General features: G+C 46.4%; 1 protein-coding gene across 5 annotated transcripts in view; it reads left to right on the top strand.

Annotated features, from left to right (window-relative positions):
• Slc41a2 (solute carrier family 41 member 2) overlaps window positions 1-19,261 on the top strand; it is a 74,618-nt gene extending 55,357 nt beyond the window's left edge. For all 5 annotated transcript variants that reach the window (XM_085683329.2, XM_048418887.3, XM_048418889.3 and 2 more), the window contains 3 exons: window positions 9,011-9,142; window positions 10,632-10,780; window positions 15,683-19,261. In XM_085683329.2, the coding sequence (XP_085539455.2) occupies window positions 9,011-9,142; window positions 10,632-10,780; window positions 15,683-15,868 (467 nt within the window). In that variant the 3' untranslated portion in view covers window positions 15,869-19,261. The remainder of the gene's footprint in view (window positions 1-9,010; window positions 9,143-10,631; window positions 10,781-15,682) is intronic.
• The last annotated feature ends 609 nt before the right edge of the window (window positions 19,262-19,870 follow it).

The following is a 19,870-nucleotide window of genomic DNA, read 5'->3' as shown; positions in this document are numbered from 1 at the left end:
TTTAGCCAGCATTTTTTTAAAAAAAGATTTATTTGTTATGTATACAGTGTTCTGTCTGCATGTGTGCCTGCAGGCCAGAAGAGGGCACCAGATCAGATGGTGTGAGCCACCATGTGGTTGCTGGGAGTTGAACTCAGGACTTCTGGAAGAGCAGCCAGTGCTCTTAATGGCTGAACCGTCTCTCCATCCCTGTCCTGCGATTTATTAGCTATCTAAAATAATCTTGGCTGGTGAGGTGGTCAGTGGAGGTAAGGCACTTGCCACCAAGACTGAGTACAATCCCCCGGGATCCACAAGGTGGAAGGAGAGAACCAGCTCCTGCAAGTGGTCCTCCGACTCTTTCAGGCATGCCATAGCATGTACCTCTCACACACAGACAAAGTAAATAATAGGATATAATCATCATCATCATCATCATCATCATCATCATCTTCCTCACAAACTAGAGTGTGCCCATCGCTCTAAGAACAGAGTTCCCTTTCTGTTTCCTGGAGAATAAAGCATCAGTTATTTAGCCCAACACGCTGGGCTGGGTCTACCCTAAACTCTGCCTCTCGGGCTCACCCCACCTCCCCGCCCACACCGAAGTCCCCCTTGTTGAGAGGCTTGTGATCTCTCAGCCAGGCGCCCCACTTTCACACCATGTTCTGGTTCTCCTTCGTGCGCGTGTACAGTGCACTGACCATTCCTCCAGACCTGCCCCCATCCAGACCCATGACAGCAGTGGCACATCTGCAAGGCGAGGGCCAGAGTTGTTCGTCCCCTTCATGTGCTTCCCCCCACCCCATGCCTTTGGCGATTGCGGAGCAGCCGTGTTTATTCTGAATGATAAGTTCTGTTTTCTCCAACTCTGAGTAATGGCCACAGTGTCGAGATGTGGCGATGGGTGAATGAATAAATGTATGAGTTAAGGGGTAAATTTTCATTTTGCTGCAAACTACATGCCACTGAATCAGAGGAAATTATCATGTTAAATAACACAGCTTAGATCATAAAACAAATCCGTAGATGGTAGAGGGAACTGTTAAGGTATATTTAAGGAGGCGAAAGGAGAAAAATGGTTCCTTCCATTTATATAAAAGTTTTAGCAATGGTAGCAACACTTATTTCTGTCCTTAATAAGTCTCTTGTTTATAGCTAGAGAAATGGCTTAGTATTAATTTCTCAGCTCTTCTGTGTGTTCTGCTCCCCGAACTCTTTATGTAGGAGTCTCTAGGCAAAGCATCTTTAGATATTAAGTGAGAGAGGTAAGGATTCAAGAGTGAACTATTTGCAGGCAGGAGAAAGAGCTGAAGGCCTGCGGCATGGCTCAGTGGGGAAAGGCGCTTGCCACCAAGCCCGGCAACCTGAGTCCAGTGCCTGGAACCACATAGTGGAAGAAGGGAACGGACTCCTGCAGGCTGTCCCCTGATCACCACTGCACACATACACACATACACAGAGACACACACACATGTAGAACTTAAGAAGAGTTGAACTACACATCCATCCTTAGAAGAAAGGCAGCAGCCATTTATTTGGTGATGAAGAGATGGCTTAGGAGTGCAGCTTGGTCCTAGCAGGCTGAGTCAGGGAAGGGAGAGTCTTCTAGTGGAGTGTTATTCACAGTGAAAGATTGCGAGCGGGAAGGTGATGTATGGTGTTACTGCCTTCAGATAAAGTCCACAAGCGTGAAAAACTAAGGGACGTGTTTAGGAACACACAGCTTAAGAAAAACAGGAAGATGCAGAAGTTTGGAGAGCAGTGAGCAGCTGTGATAGGGAAGGAAGGGGTGGGGTGGGGTGGGGGAGGTAGGGACACTGCGGGTGGAGAGTCAGGGGCACAGGCGGGCTCACTGTGTGAGTCTTCATGGTCCACATTTGCTGATAAGTGGTTTTGTTTTTTTTTTTATTTCTCTGTGGCTCTTCTGGAACTCGCTTTGTAGACCAGGTTGGATTCAAACTCACAGAGATCCTTCTGCCTCTATAAGTGTTTTTATTTATTAAATATTAGAGTCTTTAAAACTTCGGAAGCAGCAGCAGGACTGTAGATGTTTTAAATTATTAACTTGCTGATGGTAGAAAGAGGATTAGGTAAAAGTCTAGCAGGGAACCTTTATCTAAGATGAGCAGCGATGGGCAGGGTTGTTCGCAGATTGGGACTGTGTGAGGGTGGGGAGAATGAGGGGTGAAGGCCGTGAGTGGAAATTCGTTCCACTTAGCCTTGGGAAGACAGGCCAGCCATGCTGTGCTAGAGCAAATGAGAAAGGATCCCTGAGGAGAGTCTGGTAGAGACAGGGCTAAGGGGTGGGGAGGGAGATGAAGGAGAAGGGACTTACAGCTGACAGCCTCACTTGTCCCGAGCCAAGTAGGTTTCCCCTAGGACAGCGTTTCTCAGCCTTTTCATGCCGTGGTGTATAAAGAAGAAAGCCATAATGCTGGCAAGATGCCCTGGGGTGAAGGAGCCACTTGCGGCCATTCTAAGGATTTGGCGGGTTGTGTCAGTGGTAAGTTACTCATTTCTACATGCCGGGTGGGAGGTTCTCACTAGGACAGTGTTCTTTAAGCTGGTTTGTTTTTTTTCGTTATCACTTTCTGAAGGACCATTTAAAATAATCTCCCCTAAAGATGGCTATATAAATACACATTACATGTATCTTTTTATATCCATTATATACATATTGCATAGTATAAAGTTATACATATTTACCACATGGTTATATTACATATACGTATAGAGAATATTTATACTTTATACACTAAGGGAATACAGTATTTCTCCCCTGCACTTGAACCTATTTCTGCCCTCATTAGAAGATGCATGAGCTAGGGTGGAAAACAGAGACTTGGTCAGTTATTAGCCAGCTTTTGCACAGTGTACTTGTAAGAAAGCAATAAATAAAGGGTAATGGGGAGTAGGAGTTGAAGGTGCCTGCCCTTATCCAAATGAAAGGGGCTTTGCCTGCCCTTGAAACAGCGGATAACAGAGGGCCTGTCTCTCCACCCCTGTGCGTTTCTTGAAACTGGAGACAACCACCTATGAGCGCTGATGGGGCGTCCTGGAGGGTGATCTTGCGGACTCATGCAGAAGGTGCCGGATCACTGTCCAGGCTAGGATTAGGAGCGTAGTTTGTTTTTTAAGGAAATGAACCTTTGTATTGGGTTCCTTTGAAAATGTGCAAAAAGAAAATTCTTGACAGAATCTGAAATATAATCCATGATGTGAGCGTGAAACCCTTACTGGAAAGAGCAAGAGCTGTGGGGAGACCTTAAACGAGCCGCTAATAATTCCGCCTTAGCGTCAGGTATTTTCCATTAGCGAGCTTATACTAGGATAATAAACCTAAAATTAGGTTCAGCAGATACTGAGGAGTCTCACCAGTTAGTATATCGACAGGCTGTTTCTACTGATGTTTTTAATTTATACAAGACTATCTTTAGATGCTTTCTGCTAGCTTTAATAATGCAGTTAGTGTCTGTAGAACTTAAATAATTCAAAAGCTGTGTTAATAACAAGATCTTAAAAGCAACAGTGTATAAAACAGTACCAAGGAAGTATTCTTTGACATCAAAGAAGCTATTCCAAGGTTAAAATTTTCCCATAATTAAAAAATATCAACAACAACCCTGACAAGACCATGAAAAGCTGCTATTTCACTAGTCTCTTCCCTAGCAACATTGTATCCACTTCATCTGGAGAAGCAGCATCTGTGTGATTCTGATGTCGACCAAGGACGGCTTTGAGATGACTTCCTATGCATATGATAACATGGCAGTGGTAATCGGTGCTTCTGTAGATTTCCATCCAGGCATCCGTGGCTCTCAGAGAGAGCTACAAGTGATCGTTAATAGGTCAGTCTCAGGAAAATCACCGCGATGGTAATCGGCTGAAGCCTAATAGTGCATGCCGTCTATATCTGCACCAAAGCTTGTTCCTTGTCTGATAAAACACCAGATGGAACATTACCCCAGAGTCCTCAGAGTGAAGGGGAGGGAAAACATACTGCAGTGTATGCATTCTGTGGAAGCAGCTGCTGTTAAAAACTGTTACCTGCAATCTTCTGCATTGTATCAGATACATTCTTACTGTTAGATTCTGCTGCATTTTGAGAGACTGTGAGCAGAGGTCCATGAATGATCACAAGGCCCCCTTTTAATCAGTTTCTTCCTTTCTGCTCCCCAGAATCTCGGCGGCAGTGCTTCAGTTCTATAGGACAAATGAACCCCCACTTCCAGCTGCTGGGCTACATTAATTCACTATTAGGGGAATGAATTACCGTCCTTGTGTACGTAGTATGTAGCACATGTACAATTCATGCTAGTTATGGGGCGCTCCGCTCTCGCTGTCGGCTCTCAAAGGTGAGCTCTGACTAGGAAACTCCAGACTTAAAGGCATGATTGTTACAAGTTCCTGACAGAGAAGCCCTTAGGCAGGGGCTGGGGCCAGAGCTCAGTGGGTGTCATGTCGAAGACCTGGATTCGACTTGCCCCTGAACCCATATAAAAGCTGGGTGCCATAGAGTGTACCTGTGTTCTTGGCTGTCCTCTGGCAGAGACAAGAGAATTTCTGGAAGCTTGTAGCCAGCTAGCCTAGGGTACACAGTTACAAAACAATGACAATAAAGAGACCCTTTCTCAAACACCTGAGGTTGCACATACATGAGGGGCCCAAGCTTGGGTCATCAAGTTCTCACTTTGGTGGGGTGAACCATCTCATCGGTCCTAAATGACATTTTCTTTATGTTTTTTTTTTTAAAAATTTATTGTATTTTCATTTATGTGTGCACAGAACCATCTTTGCATGTGAGCGCAGGTGTGTACAGAAGCTGGAGGTGTCAGAGACCCTGGGGCCTGACATTGTACTGGAATCGAACGAGGGTCCCCGGCAAGGACAGTACGAGCCCTAAACTTGACATTGTACTGGAATCGAACGAGGGTCCCCGGCAAAGACAGTACAAGCCCTAAATCGTCAGGCAGTCTCTCCAGTCCCTCAGAGCTACATTTTAAATCATCTTGTTTTTTGTGTCAGTCTGAGGCAGGACCTTGTTATGTAGCTGAACCCAGAATTCTCTGGCCTTAGCTTCCCTGGTGCTATAATTCCAGGTGCACACTACCAAACCAGACCCTTGCTTCTAGTGAAATTCATTACTTGCTAAATGACACGAAAAAATGAAATTATGAAGCTAAATTTAGTTTAAAATCAAGCCATAGTTTTAGCTTTTAAAAATAACACAAATTTCTTTATTTTTAGTCCAGTAACATTAACAACTCATTAGCTTCTCTGCTGGAAAGTGGCAAGTTCATGCTTTTGTTATTGTTTTTCTATTTATGTTCTTTCTAATTAGTTATTATTAAAAGAATTAAATTCTTATTTCCACAATAAATTAGCTTTATTACAATGTGTTGAATACCAAGATTTCACTAGATGTTGGACATAGTCTCTCAACTTGTATTTTAGTTTTTGAGACATCTTGTTTGTTTGTTTGTTTGTTTGAGACAGGGTTTCTCCATGCAGTCCTGGCCATCCTGGAACTCGCTCTGTAGACCAGGCTGGCCTCGGACTCAGAGATCCGCCTGCCTCTGCCTCCTGAGTGCTGGGATTAAAGGCATGTGCTGTCACATCTGGCTCCAAAATAGTAATTGTGAATGTTATGTATTCCAAGGCCCGCTGCTTAGCTGGAAGCTGCTTACATTAGCTTTCCCCACACACATTAACTCGCCTGTTGCTGGTTCCTCCAAGTCATCTCCTCAAGTGTCCAGAAAAGAATCTGTCTTCTAGCAGCAGCCCCAGAAGCGGATCAGAAAGCAAGGAGCCCCGCAGCCCTGAGACACTGGGGTTCCCAGTGAGTGCAGATCTTAGTTACTTCTGCCACTGTGACAAAGCACCGTGACCAGGACAACTCATAAAAGAGAGCGTTTAACTGGGGACTCGCCTACAGTCTCAGAGGATGGGTCTTTGATCATTCAAACATTGATCCTTCTGTGGGGGGGGCATTCCCATTCAAACCCCCATAGTGACAGTCCCCAGCAGAGGACTTTACTTCATCAAAGCTGCCGGCCCTTAGCACCTGGTTCGGAAACCCTCCGAGAATGTTTTTCACTCCTTGTATCCAGAAGTCTCCCTCTCTAATAGTCACATACTGCAAACTGACCTCCTGTGTGGTGGCAGTACCAGTTTGAACAGCAGCCTTAGCCTGTGTAGCTATTCACTTTGCTGTGTGAGAAGAAGAAATCTAATCTGCTGAAGTGAGTTCAGCAGAGTGTGATCCCATCACATACCAGTGTAAGATTGTTCCGGTGAAGACCCGATGAATTCATGTTATCATCCCAGTTCTAGCACGGGAATTAAATGGACAGTTCTTCAGAGAGGTTCACGTGGCCAGCAGCACCAGTCAGAGATACATAAACTAAAGCCACAGTGACCCAGGTTGTCACTCCAGAAAGTGGCTGTTGTCGGAGAGATGAAAGAAAAATAGCGGTGAAACTGTGGAAGAGCCTTGTGTTCTGTCGGTGTGAATGTGAAGTAGTTCACACTCCGGAAAACAGTATAAAGGGTTCTCAAAGAGGTAACGTGACCACACGCTACAACAGTCCCGCTTCTGGGGACATTTCCAAAGGGAATGAAATCAAGATGTCGGAGACGTTCGCACTTCCCTGTCTACTGAAACACTCTTCACAATAGCTGAGGAATGGAAGCAATCTAAGCGTGTCAGTGGGTGAACGGATAAAGAAAATGCGTTAGAAACAAACAATGGGACACTGTTGAGGGTCAGAGGAGAACAGTCGGGTCACTTGTGACAAAGTAAATGAAATGAGATTATTGTGTTGAAGGAAACAAGCGAACCACAGATAGACAGGACCTATGGGATGCCAGCCAGAAGAATCTGAGAGAGTTAACGTCCTAGAATCTGACCGTAGAATCGTGGTCCCCAGCAGCCAGAGAGAGCGGCAGTAGGGGGTGGGGACGGCACCAAGTCCCGCTAGAGCGGGAAACCCTGTGCGTTGTTGTACAGAGATGACTGCACATAACACATATTTCAAAAAGCCAGGATAAGTCATCTTTAATGTTTCTGATTTTAGTATTTGGTGTCAATATGATAAACATTTAAGATAAATACAGTTAAAGGTTACAACATGTATCACAACATCACATGGTAACCCACTGGTGTCAACAACCTTGACGGTCTTATTATTGGTTGAAACGGGTCGGGCATGTGCTGCCCAGGCTGATTTCGGCTCCAGTAGCCCTCACACCTCAGTCTCCAGACTGCAGCACTCAGCTGCAGCCTTACATGTTTCAGTCCTTCCAGACTCAGATGTGTCCTGTAGCCTGCGTTCTGTGTTTGTGAGCAGCCAGCTCGCCGGTGCTTTGGAAGGTGGGTCTAGTGGTGCTGAGTGTCACAGTATTTTTAGGAATATTCCCAGTCACAATGCTTCTCCTGGACACTGAGGCTGCCTCTTCAGTTTTCTTAAGCATTATGTGTGTCTGGTATATATTTTTTCATATTTTAATTCACCCGTGTTTCATATTTGTTGTGTGACACACACTTTCCCCGATGGATTTGTTAATGCACCAACCATAATTATTTTAGAATCACTGTCAGATAGTTTCAGTCCCTGGATCTGGGCATGTCTGGGCATGGTGGCCATTGCCTGTCATCCCAGCATTTGGGGGTGGTGGAGCTGGAGTTCAAGGCCATAGCACACTCAAGGCCAGTCTGAACTGCAAGAGATCCAACGGCAAATGATAATGATAATTATTATCTCAACACCCAAAGCGTCCCTGGGTCTGGTTTGGCTGACGTCCTAACTCCCACAATGTGCTGTTTTCTTTGTTGCCTTTTATTTCTAACTTGTAAAGTTTTATTAAATGCTTGACGCTGTATATAAAAGACCACTGGAAACAGGTAAATATTATTTGTGCCCAGACACGAGCAGATCTTTGTTTGTTTGAGGGAGGTTAGGGCAGTCCTTGCATTGTGGGTCCTCAGTATTCTTGCTTGGCTTTTCTTCATCAGCGGGCTCTTGCCGCCCTCTTGGTGTGGCTGAGTGTGGATGGCGTGAAGTGGGCCTTGTCCTTCTCTTGTGGCAGCACGCTGCTGGTCTCCCTGATACTGACGTAGGCTAGGGCTCTCTCCCCTCATCTCCTCAGCATGCTGCTGGTCTCCCTGTTACTGACATAGGCTAGGGCTCTCTTCCCTCATCTCCACAATCCCCACACCTGGTCCTGAGAGGCGGCCATTCTCAGCGTTTCTCTCTCCCCTCCATTGGCAATCAAACCTCCAGCTGTCAGCTGTCTCATTTCTTCCTCCTTCAGCAACAGTACGCTGCCTGGAACCAGGCAGATGGAGCGTCTCTTCCACCTCACAGGAGGAGAGGATCTGTGTGGCTCCAGATCTGGAATGTGGCGCTTTAATCTCAGATCCTTCTTCGCTGTGTCTATGAAACACCTTTTGAAAACCTTTGAGGGTCACTAGCTAGCGAATCTGTCTAGGACAGCAGCTTCTCTATGCTTTGCTGGCCCATGTGCAGGGTGTTAGAATTTGGAATTTGTGTGTTTACTGTTCCTCACTGTGAGTGAAGAAAGGATTTGAGGGTCCCATGTCACCTCAACTCTACCGCCTCCGAGTCACGGAGAGGCCGCTTCTAGGTTGAATGTGGGATGTCCCCAAGTAATCTTATTCAGCTCCCCATTTGTTTTCTTTCGTGAGCTGAGAAGGTAGCAAGCCTGTCAATTTGAATAAATCTAGCTTATTTCTTCTCTCATTAAGGTGACAAACATGAATATTTTGTTACCTAGTTCTGTGAAGTGATTGCAAGAATGATTTTTATAAATTACCCATTTCGCTGTTCTTCCACCTCCAACAGCTAATCAGATTTGAAAATAATGAGGGTGATTTTTTTTTAATAGTGATTTTTGGTTTATCTATCTGAAAAAGAAACCAACACTTCAGGAAAAGTTTTGTTTCATCGGCCAAGAACGTGACTGATGAGGCCAAGAATATGACTGATTGTTTTTCCCAATGTCTCAGGTATCGGTGGCAATTTGGTGGCCATTCAGGCCAGCAGGATTTCTACCTACCTCCATTTACACAGCATCCCTGGAGAGCTGCCTGAAGAGCCCACAGGGTGTTCCTACCCGTTTAGGACGTTCTTCGGCTCCGGTAAGTGTGGGGTAGGTTGTGTGGGCTTTGTCAGGAACTGCTTCCCGCTGAGATCTGGGGGCAAAATTTGTTGAGTTGATATTTTGTGAATGTTGTGCTGAGCTAATCTCAGGAGACAAAGGCCTTCTGCCTCCCCAAGCCCGTGCATGCGTGCGTGCGTGCACACGTGTGTGCAGCTGGGGCCTTTGCACTCTTTATTCCTGTCTCTGTTGGTTAAGAAAGAGGAACCATATCTATTTTTGGTTGGGCCCAACCTTTAACAGCTGAGCCGTCTCTCCAGCAGTCGGGAGGCAGAGACAGGCTGATCCCTGAGTTGAGGACATCCTGGTCTACAGAGCGAGTTCCAGGACAGCCAGGGATACACAGAGAAACCCTGTCTTGAAAAAACAAAACAAAAAACAAGAAGGAAGGAAAGAAGGGAGGGAGGGAGGGAGGAAAGAAGAGACAGAGAAAGGGGAACCATACATACAAATACAAAGCACCTGTGACTTAGGACAGACAGATTGACTTTCCTTTCTATGTTATTGCCTTTTGACCTTTTAAAATGTGGGCATTTGCTCTGAAATAGGACATTCGGAGGCAACCCAATGACGGGGAACAATACACAATTTATATGAACAGATACATGACCGCCAAAAAGCTGAGGTCATTCTTTCATGTGTATGGGTGTTGGCCTGTAAGTGTGTCTGTGTCCCACTGGTATGCCTGGTGCTCTCAGAGGCTGCAAAGAACATCAGATCCTAGAGAGCTGGGCTTATAGAACGTGGTGAGCCCGACATGGGTCCTCTGCAAGAGCAGTCTGTGCTCCTCACCACTGAGCAGCTCAAGCTTGTCCTTTTATTACCAGTGATGGGAAGTTAAAGAAGGCGTGCAGTTAGCATCCCGCTCTCCTCCTGTTTCTATGATAGACACAAACAAGGTTTGTTTTGTTTCCCCAAGACAGGGTTTCTCTGTAGTCCTGGTTGTCCTGGAACTCACTCTGTAGATCAGGCTGGCTGCAAACTCAGATCCACCCGCCTCTGCCTCCCAAGTGCTGGATTAAAGGCATGTGCCACCATGCCTGGCTCAAAATAAGTTTTTAAACAACCATTTTTTATTTGATTTTATAATTGCATCTAATAGTGGAATTCCCAAGAATTATGTGAATTGTAAATGGGATTTATTCTTGGCAGTTGAATTGATGTAATACTGTGAGCTATAGTAATGAGAACGTAACCTCCAATTTGTTGTTTTGGCTTTCTGAGATAGGGTCTGTCTGGCCTGGGCTTGAACTCAGTTGCTGCTCCCTCAGCTTCCGTAGTGCTGGGGTCACAGAGACCCACGCTTGTCCTCTGACTTGGATTACCACGCCCAGTTCCTAGGGTCACTTTATTTTTCCACCAGTACTGGGTCTTGAACCTTGTGAGTGCTAGACCAGCAACCAGCTGAGCTGCATCCCCAGCGGTAACCTTCAGTGCCATCTTTAATGCCGTCTGCGTTTCACCTACAGGTGTGAACAATAAGTCTGCCCAAGTTCTTCTGCTCCTGGTGGTTCCCGGCCACTTGATTTTCCTCTACACGATTCACCTGATGAAGAGTGGCCACACCTCTCTGACTGTTGTCTTCGTTGTAGTGTACCTCCTTGCTGCTGTGCTACAGGTAAGAGGGACAAACCCCCTAAAATCTTAGGCTCGGGAATGGCTGGGAACTGTCGTGGTGGACTTGTACAGCACACAGCACAGTTAGAATCTGTCTGAGAGATGCAGATGGGAATGGCAGAGTATGATGCTGAGAAGCATTAACAGCAGGTGGGAGGAGGGAAGGAGTCACCTCTGGATTTCAGTTTGTGGTCCAAGCTACATGTCATAGCGGCTGTTTCCAGGTCTTGCACTTGGTAATCGGAGGAGGACTGTGGAGTCTGGCTCCGTCTCCACCACACTGAACTTCCACAGGAGAAGCTAAAGCTTTCTCCTTGCACACTTCCAAGCCTTGCATGAGCGCAGCATGGCACAGTCTAGGCTGTCTGGTGCTACGCAGAATTCCGAGGGGCACATTTGTAGGCTTGCCTCTCTTAGAAGCTAAGGACTGGAGCAGGGTCGAGAACGCCTGCAGAGTTACCAGAGGTCACGATCCTGCTCAGCTTCAATCTTTTTACATATGCCTTTTAAAATTTTATCAATTATACTTATTTATGTGTGTGTGTGTGTGTGTGTGTGTGTGTGTGTGTGTAGATCAAAGGAGTACTTACTTGCAAGAGTCCTCTCCTTCGAGAGTGAACTCAGTATGGAAGGTCCATTGCTTTATGTGTGTGGATACAGATGCACGTGTGCCATGTTGCATGTGTGGGTCAGAAGGTCCTCTCCTTGTTTGCACAGCATATGCCAAAGCAGTGCTCCAGGGATCGCCCGGTCCCTGTCTTCATCTGGCTGTAGAGCAAAGGGTTTGCAGCCGGCTTTGCAATTCTGGGGATTTGAACTCAGGTACTCACGCCTGTGTGGCTTTAACAAACACTGAGGTCATCTCTCCAGACCTTCAGAAAAGATTTTTGTTCATTTTTTCCAGTAGCCTTAGGGCACTGTCAATCTGAGACCCTTTTAAAATATTCAGCCCAGGATGTTCGGGCCACGTGGGTCATTTGATGCTGGATTCAGTTCCTTGAAAGGCCCTGTTGTGGTTATGGATTTTTTCTTAGGTATGATTTTTTTTTCTCTCCATGTAGTCAGACAAATGCCCCTCTTTGAGGACAGGTTTACTTCTTATAGAGGGAATGAGTTTTAGTCTTCGAATCTTATATTAGATGCTCCACCTGGGAAAGACTTTGTCTTTACCTTCTGTTCCTTGTACCCCGTGCTGCTCAAAAAATAAATAAGAAGACTGAGCACTTAAGCCATGGGGAGCAAGCCAGTAAGCAGCACCCCTCCATGGCCTCTGCATCAGCTCCTGCCTCCAGGTTCCTGCCCTGACTTCCAGTCAGCGCTGAATACTGATATGGAAGTGTGAGCGGAATAAACCCTTCCCTCCACAGAAAACAAAAACCTAGAAGGCTCCTCAGGCCGCTGGGGAGGCCTGGGTGTGGTTTGTGCCCAGTGAAGCATCCTGCTCAAGGCTGCTTAGGGGCCAGTAGCCTCAGCCTGCCTCTGCCCCTCTCCCTCTGAGGATTTTTGGCTGCTCAGTGATGCCTTTAAAAGGACACTGCCTTCCAAAATTTGCTGAGCATCTGCAGTTGGTCTTCACAATCAAGGTGTTTGCAGCGCTGCTAAAATGTTAGGCCTCTTGTCCCTCGTTTGGGAGGGGGCACCTCTTTGAGGCTTGGGTCCGACTGTGTTGTGTGTTAATCCACAGGAAGAAATTTCTCTTTTCCCAGTCACTCTCAGGCTCTGTTTGGCAGAGCGGGGTGGGATGGGAGAACAGTGTGGTCTTTGGAGTCTCTCAGCCTCGGCTGGACCTCATTCTCGATCGGCGTCTGACCGGACAAGCCCCTTCAACCTTTTCTCCATCCAGGTTTCCCCTCGGGAGAATTCTCTGATAACAGTTCTCACTATCATCCTCAGGAGCAAAGAATGCCTAACGTTAGCACCGCTCACCCCCAAACCCCACAAAAACAATCGGATCAGAATGACATTTTATCTGAAGATCAGAAGTAGACTGAATTCCTGCTGACCGATAATCTTAATTACCCCAGACATTTAAATACTAGATTTCAGCAACGTTTTCCATCCTGGAGACCGAACTAGAGGAGGCTGTCTTATAGGGACATGAATTCAACCTTTGCAGAGCCCGGTTAGGAAGGACTGTCCTCGTTTCTATTCCTGAGGTTTATTTGTGTCATATTCCTAAGCGGCCCTCCCCCAAAGCAGTCACCCTTCTTCACACAGCGCACAAGGCTGCCGTTGGCAGTCACAGCAGTAAAGAGATGCTAATGCATGCAAGTGTTGGTCTGGCCCAAAGGAGGAGCCCGCCTAGAAAGTCAATAGCATCCAAAGCAAATATATAATCTTGTGCTTGCGTATTTATTTAAATTCCAGACAGTACGTTTATAACTTGCATAATTAACCAGGGCTACAAAGTTGCCTTTTGAGGAGGCATATTTACCCAGAGAAGTTATGCATATTCCATAGAGAGCAGACGATGTTAGAACACAGTGCACCCTTGGTTTGGTATCTGGTGTGGAAAGCATCTGTGCCTTGATCAGTGGTTTAACTTCGAGGCAAAACACATTGCAATAAGAAGACTCTGATACCACGATCCTCACAATTTACACCCAGAGGTCCAAGAAAACACTAATATATCTTGATAACCTTAAGAAAAAAGTTTTAAAAATTGAAACCTGTTTGAACATTGTCTGAACACTTTTAAAAAGACACCATGTTAGAAGTAGGTTTGATTCTGTGGCCTGTGGTGCAGAGAAAATGGAAGGAGAATGTGGGAGAGAGAGCAAAGAGGGGGAAAGAGACTGTTGTGTGTGATCACGTGTGACAGCAGGCTCCTTCCTCTGTGGTTCACAGCTGGTCCATACAGCAAAGGCAAGTCCACGCATTTTAGAGAGGCTCGGAGGTGAAATGTCACCGCCGTCACTGGTGTTAGGAGCCAGTACTCACATATTTGTTCCAATTACCTTTTAAATAAAAGCCATGGATTCTGAACTGACAGTGGTAGCATTTATGGAAGACTTGAGTCAGGCAGAGGTGTAGCTCTATATAGCATCTCGTTCTTTGCTGCAACCAGCCCCACGAGGTCGGTGACAGTGGCTCATTGTAGAGACTCTGTCAAGGTTCTGGGGAATGGCGGCAGTTCCTGTTTTCTTTCCTTCTTTCTGTTTTTGGTTTTCTTCGAGGCGGGTTTTTCTGTAGCTTTGGAGCCTGTCCTGGAACTCGCTCTTGTAGACCAGGCTGGCCTCAAACTCACAGAGATCCCCCTGCCTCTGCCTCTTAAGTGCTGGTATAAAAGGTGTGTGCCACTACCACCCAGCTTTCTTTTCTTAGTTTTTCTTTTTGAGAGAGAGAGAGAGAGAGGTGGTAGCATTTGATTCAGGATCTTTTTATATAGCCCAAGCTGACCTTGAACTCCAGCATGCTAGGATTAGCTATTTCCTATTTTTCGGTGTCACGTGTTTGTGGATAGGTCCACACCTTTCTCCGTAAATTGCCAGATAATAAATTCCTGAAATGCTGTGGGTTGCCTCTCCTCTGTGACAACTGCATAGGTGTTTTAACTCTCTGCCACAGTGTTTCCAAGTGACTCTTGGGAGTAACAAAATGTAAGGATTACAAAGTAGACTAATAAGGAGGTAAGCAAAGGAATGAATGGAATTGAGTTCCGATAAAGCTTTATTTGTAGAAGTAGGTGATAAGTTGAATTTGGTTTCGGGGCCCTGGCTTGCTGTGTGGCCATTATGGTCGGTGTTGGTGCGGGGGAGGAGGCATTCCCTAATTCGTTTGGGGCCAGCATAGGTGAACTCAGGATTTTAGCTATTGCAGCTAGTCTTAAGGCTACGGAATGCCAGAGGGGACTCTTCCACCAAGTGAGGCCCACACTGACCCAAGGCTTCCGGCAAGCCAGGCATTCGGCTGATGGCGGGGGCTGCGTCTGGCAGTGGCTGTCATGGTGTATTTTCTGGGTTTGGAGGAGGTGCAAGGCGAGTGCCTTTTTGGAGCAGAGGCGTTTCTTCTAGACCAGCCAGCTCCTGGAACCGGGTCTAAAGCTTGTGGTGCTCTGAGGCAGGACAAGCCGCTGGCTCTGGCAGCTGGTCTGGGATTCTTGTATCTTTCTGCTTTGAGGCTTGTTTTGTTTTGTTTTCTTCAAATAAGATAGACACTCAGATTAATAAGGAACCTGCCAGAAGAACAAACTGAGATTCAAATCCAGTGGTTTTGAGACAGAATTTCATTATGTACCATAGATCAGGCCTTGAACTCACTCTGTGACCTATGAACTCATAGCAATCCTGCTTTGTCTCTCAAGTGCTGAACTTACAAGCCAAATTCCAAATCTTGGAGCACATAAGTTCAAGATTCTAATATTCTCCGCTTCCTACACACTCAAAACAGCATCTGAATTAGCTTGATGTGGTTGCCAGGCGACCTTTGCCAGTGGAGCAGTAAGGAAAGTGAGCCTCATGCAAGGGTGCCAGGGCCCAGAGCGTGCCGTCTCTGGCTCTTACCCCTGGGGATCTTACCTTTAGAACCTGTCTCTCAGATTTGGACAAGCCACCCTCCTTCCTGGTAAAGGGGCCAGAGCTAGAATGGCTGTCCTTGGCCATTTGAAGCCCGAGGCAGAGGTTGGTGCTGTATGTGTTTTCCAGAGAAGAAAACGCCACACACCACAGCTGGATGGAGGCAAGACGCTGCTTGTGACAAGTGGGATGCGCTAGCCTCTGGAATCCAGGCTTTTCTTGTTAGGAAAAGATTACATTCCTGTTAATTAGCTGTCTCTTCTCAAGCGTGGTTCTTGACCCGGACATATGCTGTTCCTCCCAGAAACAAGCAGCTCAGACCCATGGCCGTGTTAAGGGCAAGGAGATGCAGGGAGATGACAGTGGTCATGCCTGGTTCTCTCTTACAGGTGTTCACCCTGCTGTGGATTGCCGACTGGATGGTCCATCGCTTCTGGAGGAAAGGGAAGGACCCGGACAGTTTCTCCATCCCCTACCTGACGGCACTGGGTGACCTGCTTGGGACAGCTCTGCTGGCCTTAAGTTTCCATTTTCTCTGGCTTATTGGAGACCGCGATGGTGACGTGGGGGACTAATGGGCCCTCGAAGCTGTTGCAGGGTCACCCGGAGGAGAACACGAGGCAGCCACTGCTGCCCTTCCCACCCCCAAAGCTCTTCATCAGTTGTGTGACTTACGCCAGGGTCGTCTGCGGTTTACCCTGACTCCATACATGGCCTTAATGTACTTTTTAAGGAATTTGTGCTGGAACCACAATGAACGGTATTTGTGCTGCTTTTTGTAGAATAAATAATTTGACACAGACAGAGATACAAGCTCACACTCTAAAATCACTTAGGAAAGAATATAGGATGTTTACAATGAATTGTTTTCAAACCACAGACCTAGCAGACATGTACTTTACTATTAAGTTGTAATGCAAGGTTAGAGGCCAGGGAGCTTTAGCGGGCTTTGTCTCACGGCTGTGTCCCGCTGCAAAGATACCATGACCTGAAGGCACCAGCCGAGCTTGCCCTCCTCCGTGGGAGCTGAGGTTGGCAGTCACCGATTCCTAAGCTGACTACATTTGTCCTGCTGAGCATAACGACAGACTGACTTCTGCTCTTGTTTAAAACTGCCAGTGTTCGTCTCATTTCCATTCTCAACAGGTAACCCCTGAGGTCGATTTTTACTTTCTGTCTTGGGAGAAGGGGCTGACCGCGCTGCCCCAGCAGGCCTTGGACTTGCAGTCCTCTGGCTTCGGTTCCGTCCTCCTGATTCTAAAGCACTGGGCCTTCGCTCATTCGTGGGTTGGAAAGCTTTGATCTGATTTAGAAAACAGTCCTCAAAGCAGAAGATGAGTTGAGCTGTGTTTGTGGGCACAAGATTGTGTGTGTGTGTGTGTGTGTGTGTGTGTGTGCACGTACGTGCGTGTGTGTGTGTGTGTGCACGTGCGTGCCTGCGAGCGCATGTGCATGTGTATGTATGCATATATGTGAACGTGTATGAGTGTGTAGGTAGGCCTGCATTCCAGAATGTGTAAGCATGTGTTTGAGCATGTGTGAGCATGTGTGAGCGTGTGTGTGTGTGTGTGTGTGCACGTGCGTGTGTGCATGTGCGTGTATGCATATATGTGAATGTGTGTGAGTGTGTAGGTAGGCCAGCATTCCAGAATGTGTAAGCATGTGTTTGAGCATGTGTGAGCATGTGTGAGTATGTGTGTGTGTGCACGTGCGTGTGTGCATGTGTGCATGTGTATGTATGCATATATGTGAACGTGTGTGAGTGTGTAGGTAGGCCTGCATTCCAGAATGTGTAAGCATGTGTTTGAGCATGTATGAATGTGTGTGTGTGTGTGTGTGTGTGCATATGCAAAAAGAGACAGACAACAACCAGAGAAAACGACACAGAGAGACACAGTAATTGCTTTTTCTACAATAAGTACCATTTGATGTAACGCAGACCTAAGGTTTGGGAAGAGCAGGCAGCCCTGTGGCTCTGTAAGGCACCCTGCCTGTTAGTTGTCCCTCTGAAGGAGAAGTTCTGGCCGACCTCATTAGCATCTCATCATGGGCTTCATCTGCAGAGACCATCTCAAACATTTTTCTGAAACTCCGGCCAATATCCTGTGCACTGGACTGGCACCTGGCTAGTCAGTAGGAAGCTCTTTTAGATCACTCAGCACTTAAGGAAACCGTAGTGCAATCTTTAAGACCATTGAATATTTAATAATTTAAGCTGCTGAGGGAATAAAGTTCACATGGCGTTGATCGTCATGGTGAGTTTGTGTTGTGTAACTAGCAGGTGGTTTGCTATGTATTGGGCAAGTATTCTTACTCAGTCTTTACGGAGGCTGTGGTTTAGAGTTATATATTTTTGCTCATTTTTAAACTTCATTTAATTCTTCTGCCTTATCAAACTTTGAAGGCATAGTTTGAACTAATTTTGGGACTGCTCCTTTAGAGAGTCACGTCACAGAGTGAACACTATGATAAAATAAGCTTAAAGTTTACGTTGATGAATATGTAGTTGCAATGATTATTTTATGTTTTAAGAAATCGATACTACCTTTCATATTATTATAAAGTATTTGTGAATTTGGGTTTTGCATTTGGGCTGTATGTTCTTTTGTTTCGAGACAGTCTTGCTCGGTATCCCAGGTGAGGCCTAAAGTGGAGCTCCACCTGCCTTAGCCTACTGGGAATCTTTAACTCACAAAACATGCAGAGTAAGCCCCAGTGTGAGTGCTGGCCAGCAGTCTTAGGCTGCTGTGCCATGCATTCCAAAGCACACGCAAATGCTGACAGCATTGTCTTGCTGTGGATTAAATGGAGTCTAGAGTCCCCATCTATATTTTATAGCAGGGTCACGGGGGTGCAGAGTGACATTTTAAGATTGCACAGCTGCAGAGTGACCAGATTGTTCTAGATCAGTAGACTTTGTTATGCACAGCTCTGCCCCACCCCCAAATGCACCAAGAATATCCACCTAGGTACCAGAGAGGAAGCCGGCTGGAGAAAGTCCGGGCCAGTGTTACTAGTCTTTCAGACTGCTTGCAGGGACGCCTCCACCTTATGTGTCTTGGTGGTCAGCACAGCCAACTCTGAGCTATTCATGGTCCTAGGGTCAGAGAGACTGCAGATGAAATAATAAATGCTTTACCTTATAAAATATTTTCCATCTTGTAATGAAGACTTTAGACTAAAGAATAATGCCTTGTTTCTTTCTTTTTGTTGTTTTGTTTTTATTTTTCAAGACAGGGTCCTCTCTATGTAGCCCTGGCTGTCCTGGTACTCATTTTGTATCCCAGGCTGCCTCACACTCACAGAGATCCCCCTGCCTCTGCCTCCTGAGTGCTGGGATTAAAGGCATGCACCACCACCTGGTGATGCTTCATTTCCTCTAGCCGCTCAGCACCAACCCTCTTCCTCCACCTACGGTGTCACAGGACAGTGCATGGCTGATGCTCAGCCTTTGTCAGAACAGCAGAACCTCTAAGACACACGTAATGGGCAAATGAATTGAAAAGGGATACACATTTCTTTAAAAAACAATTGCAGATCTTTGAAAGTCTTACAAGTTTTATTTAGGCATAAAATTTATTATCAGTCTTAGGTAAACAGTATTTTTATACCACACAAAATCCTACCTTTCCAAAACTCCTTTCCCACTAATTTACCAGGCACATTATACACATAGCTTAAAAAAAAATCATATTTTTTTATTCTTGGCCATCCACCTTTTTTTGAAATTTCCAGAGTTTCTTAGAATCTAATAAAATAGAAACACATGATGTACCTTTGTGGAGACATCAAACAACCTCACACCATAAACTGTTCATGATGTAGCCAAATGAGTCCTTTCAAAGTCTCTCAGTGGTGGGGCGTCCCTTCTTTCCCTGCATCTAAGGTATAATTTACCCACTGATAGTGGTCTCTGGCACCTTGGAACTATTGTAAACCCAAGTCAGAATAAAATGTGAGAAGCCCTATCCTTGTGCTGTGGTGGTTTCTTTGTGAATTACCCTGTCAGCTGCAGAACAGTGAACATGTCTGGAAATCCCCCGGAAGGGTCCAGCTGATCTGCTGCCCCCTCCCCGTGTTTATGGGACGTGGGAACTGGGCCCTGATGGCAGCCGCACCTCCAGCCCACTGCTCCCCTGTGCTCCACCATCCCTCTCAGAGTCCTGGGCCATCACTCTTCTCGATGAGGCCCCGCTCTGACTAGACAGAACTCTCTATCTCTGTCTCTGCCTGGCCCTGAGCCATGGCATACGGCTGTTGTTATTCTTTTGGCCCTTTAAGGGGCAAGCTACGCCCACTCCCGGGACCCCCCCACCAAACCCCTGCCCCGCCATCTTGGACTCTGGGCGCACACCCGCATATCTCTCTCTCTCTCTCTCTCTTTCTCTCGCCCTTTTCTGTCTCTCTCCTCTTCTCTCTTTTTCTCTCCTCTAAGTAATAAATATCCAATTCTATTCTGTATGATGTGTCTGCCCATGTGCCTTCTAGCCGCCTGCTCACACCCACTCGCCGCATGGTGGGACCAGCCCGCCCCGCTCTCCCAGGACCCACCACGAGCAGTTCGAGACCCACTGGGC

Source organism: Myodes glareolus, chromosome 26 (genome assembly GCF_982192425.1).
Source record: "Myodes glareolus chromosome 26, mMyoGla1.1, whole genome shotgun sequence".
Classification (NCBI taxonomy): Eukaryota; Metazoa; Chordata; class Mammalia; order Rodentia; family Cricetidae; genus Myodes; species Myodes glareolus.
Note: the sequence above shows the minus strand (reverse complement) of the source record. Positions and strands in the feature narration are given on the sequence as shown.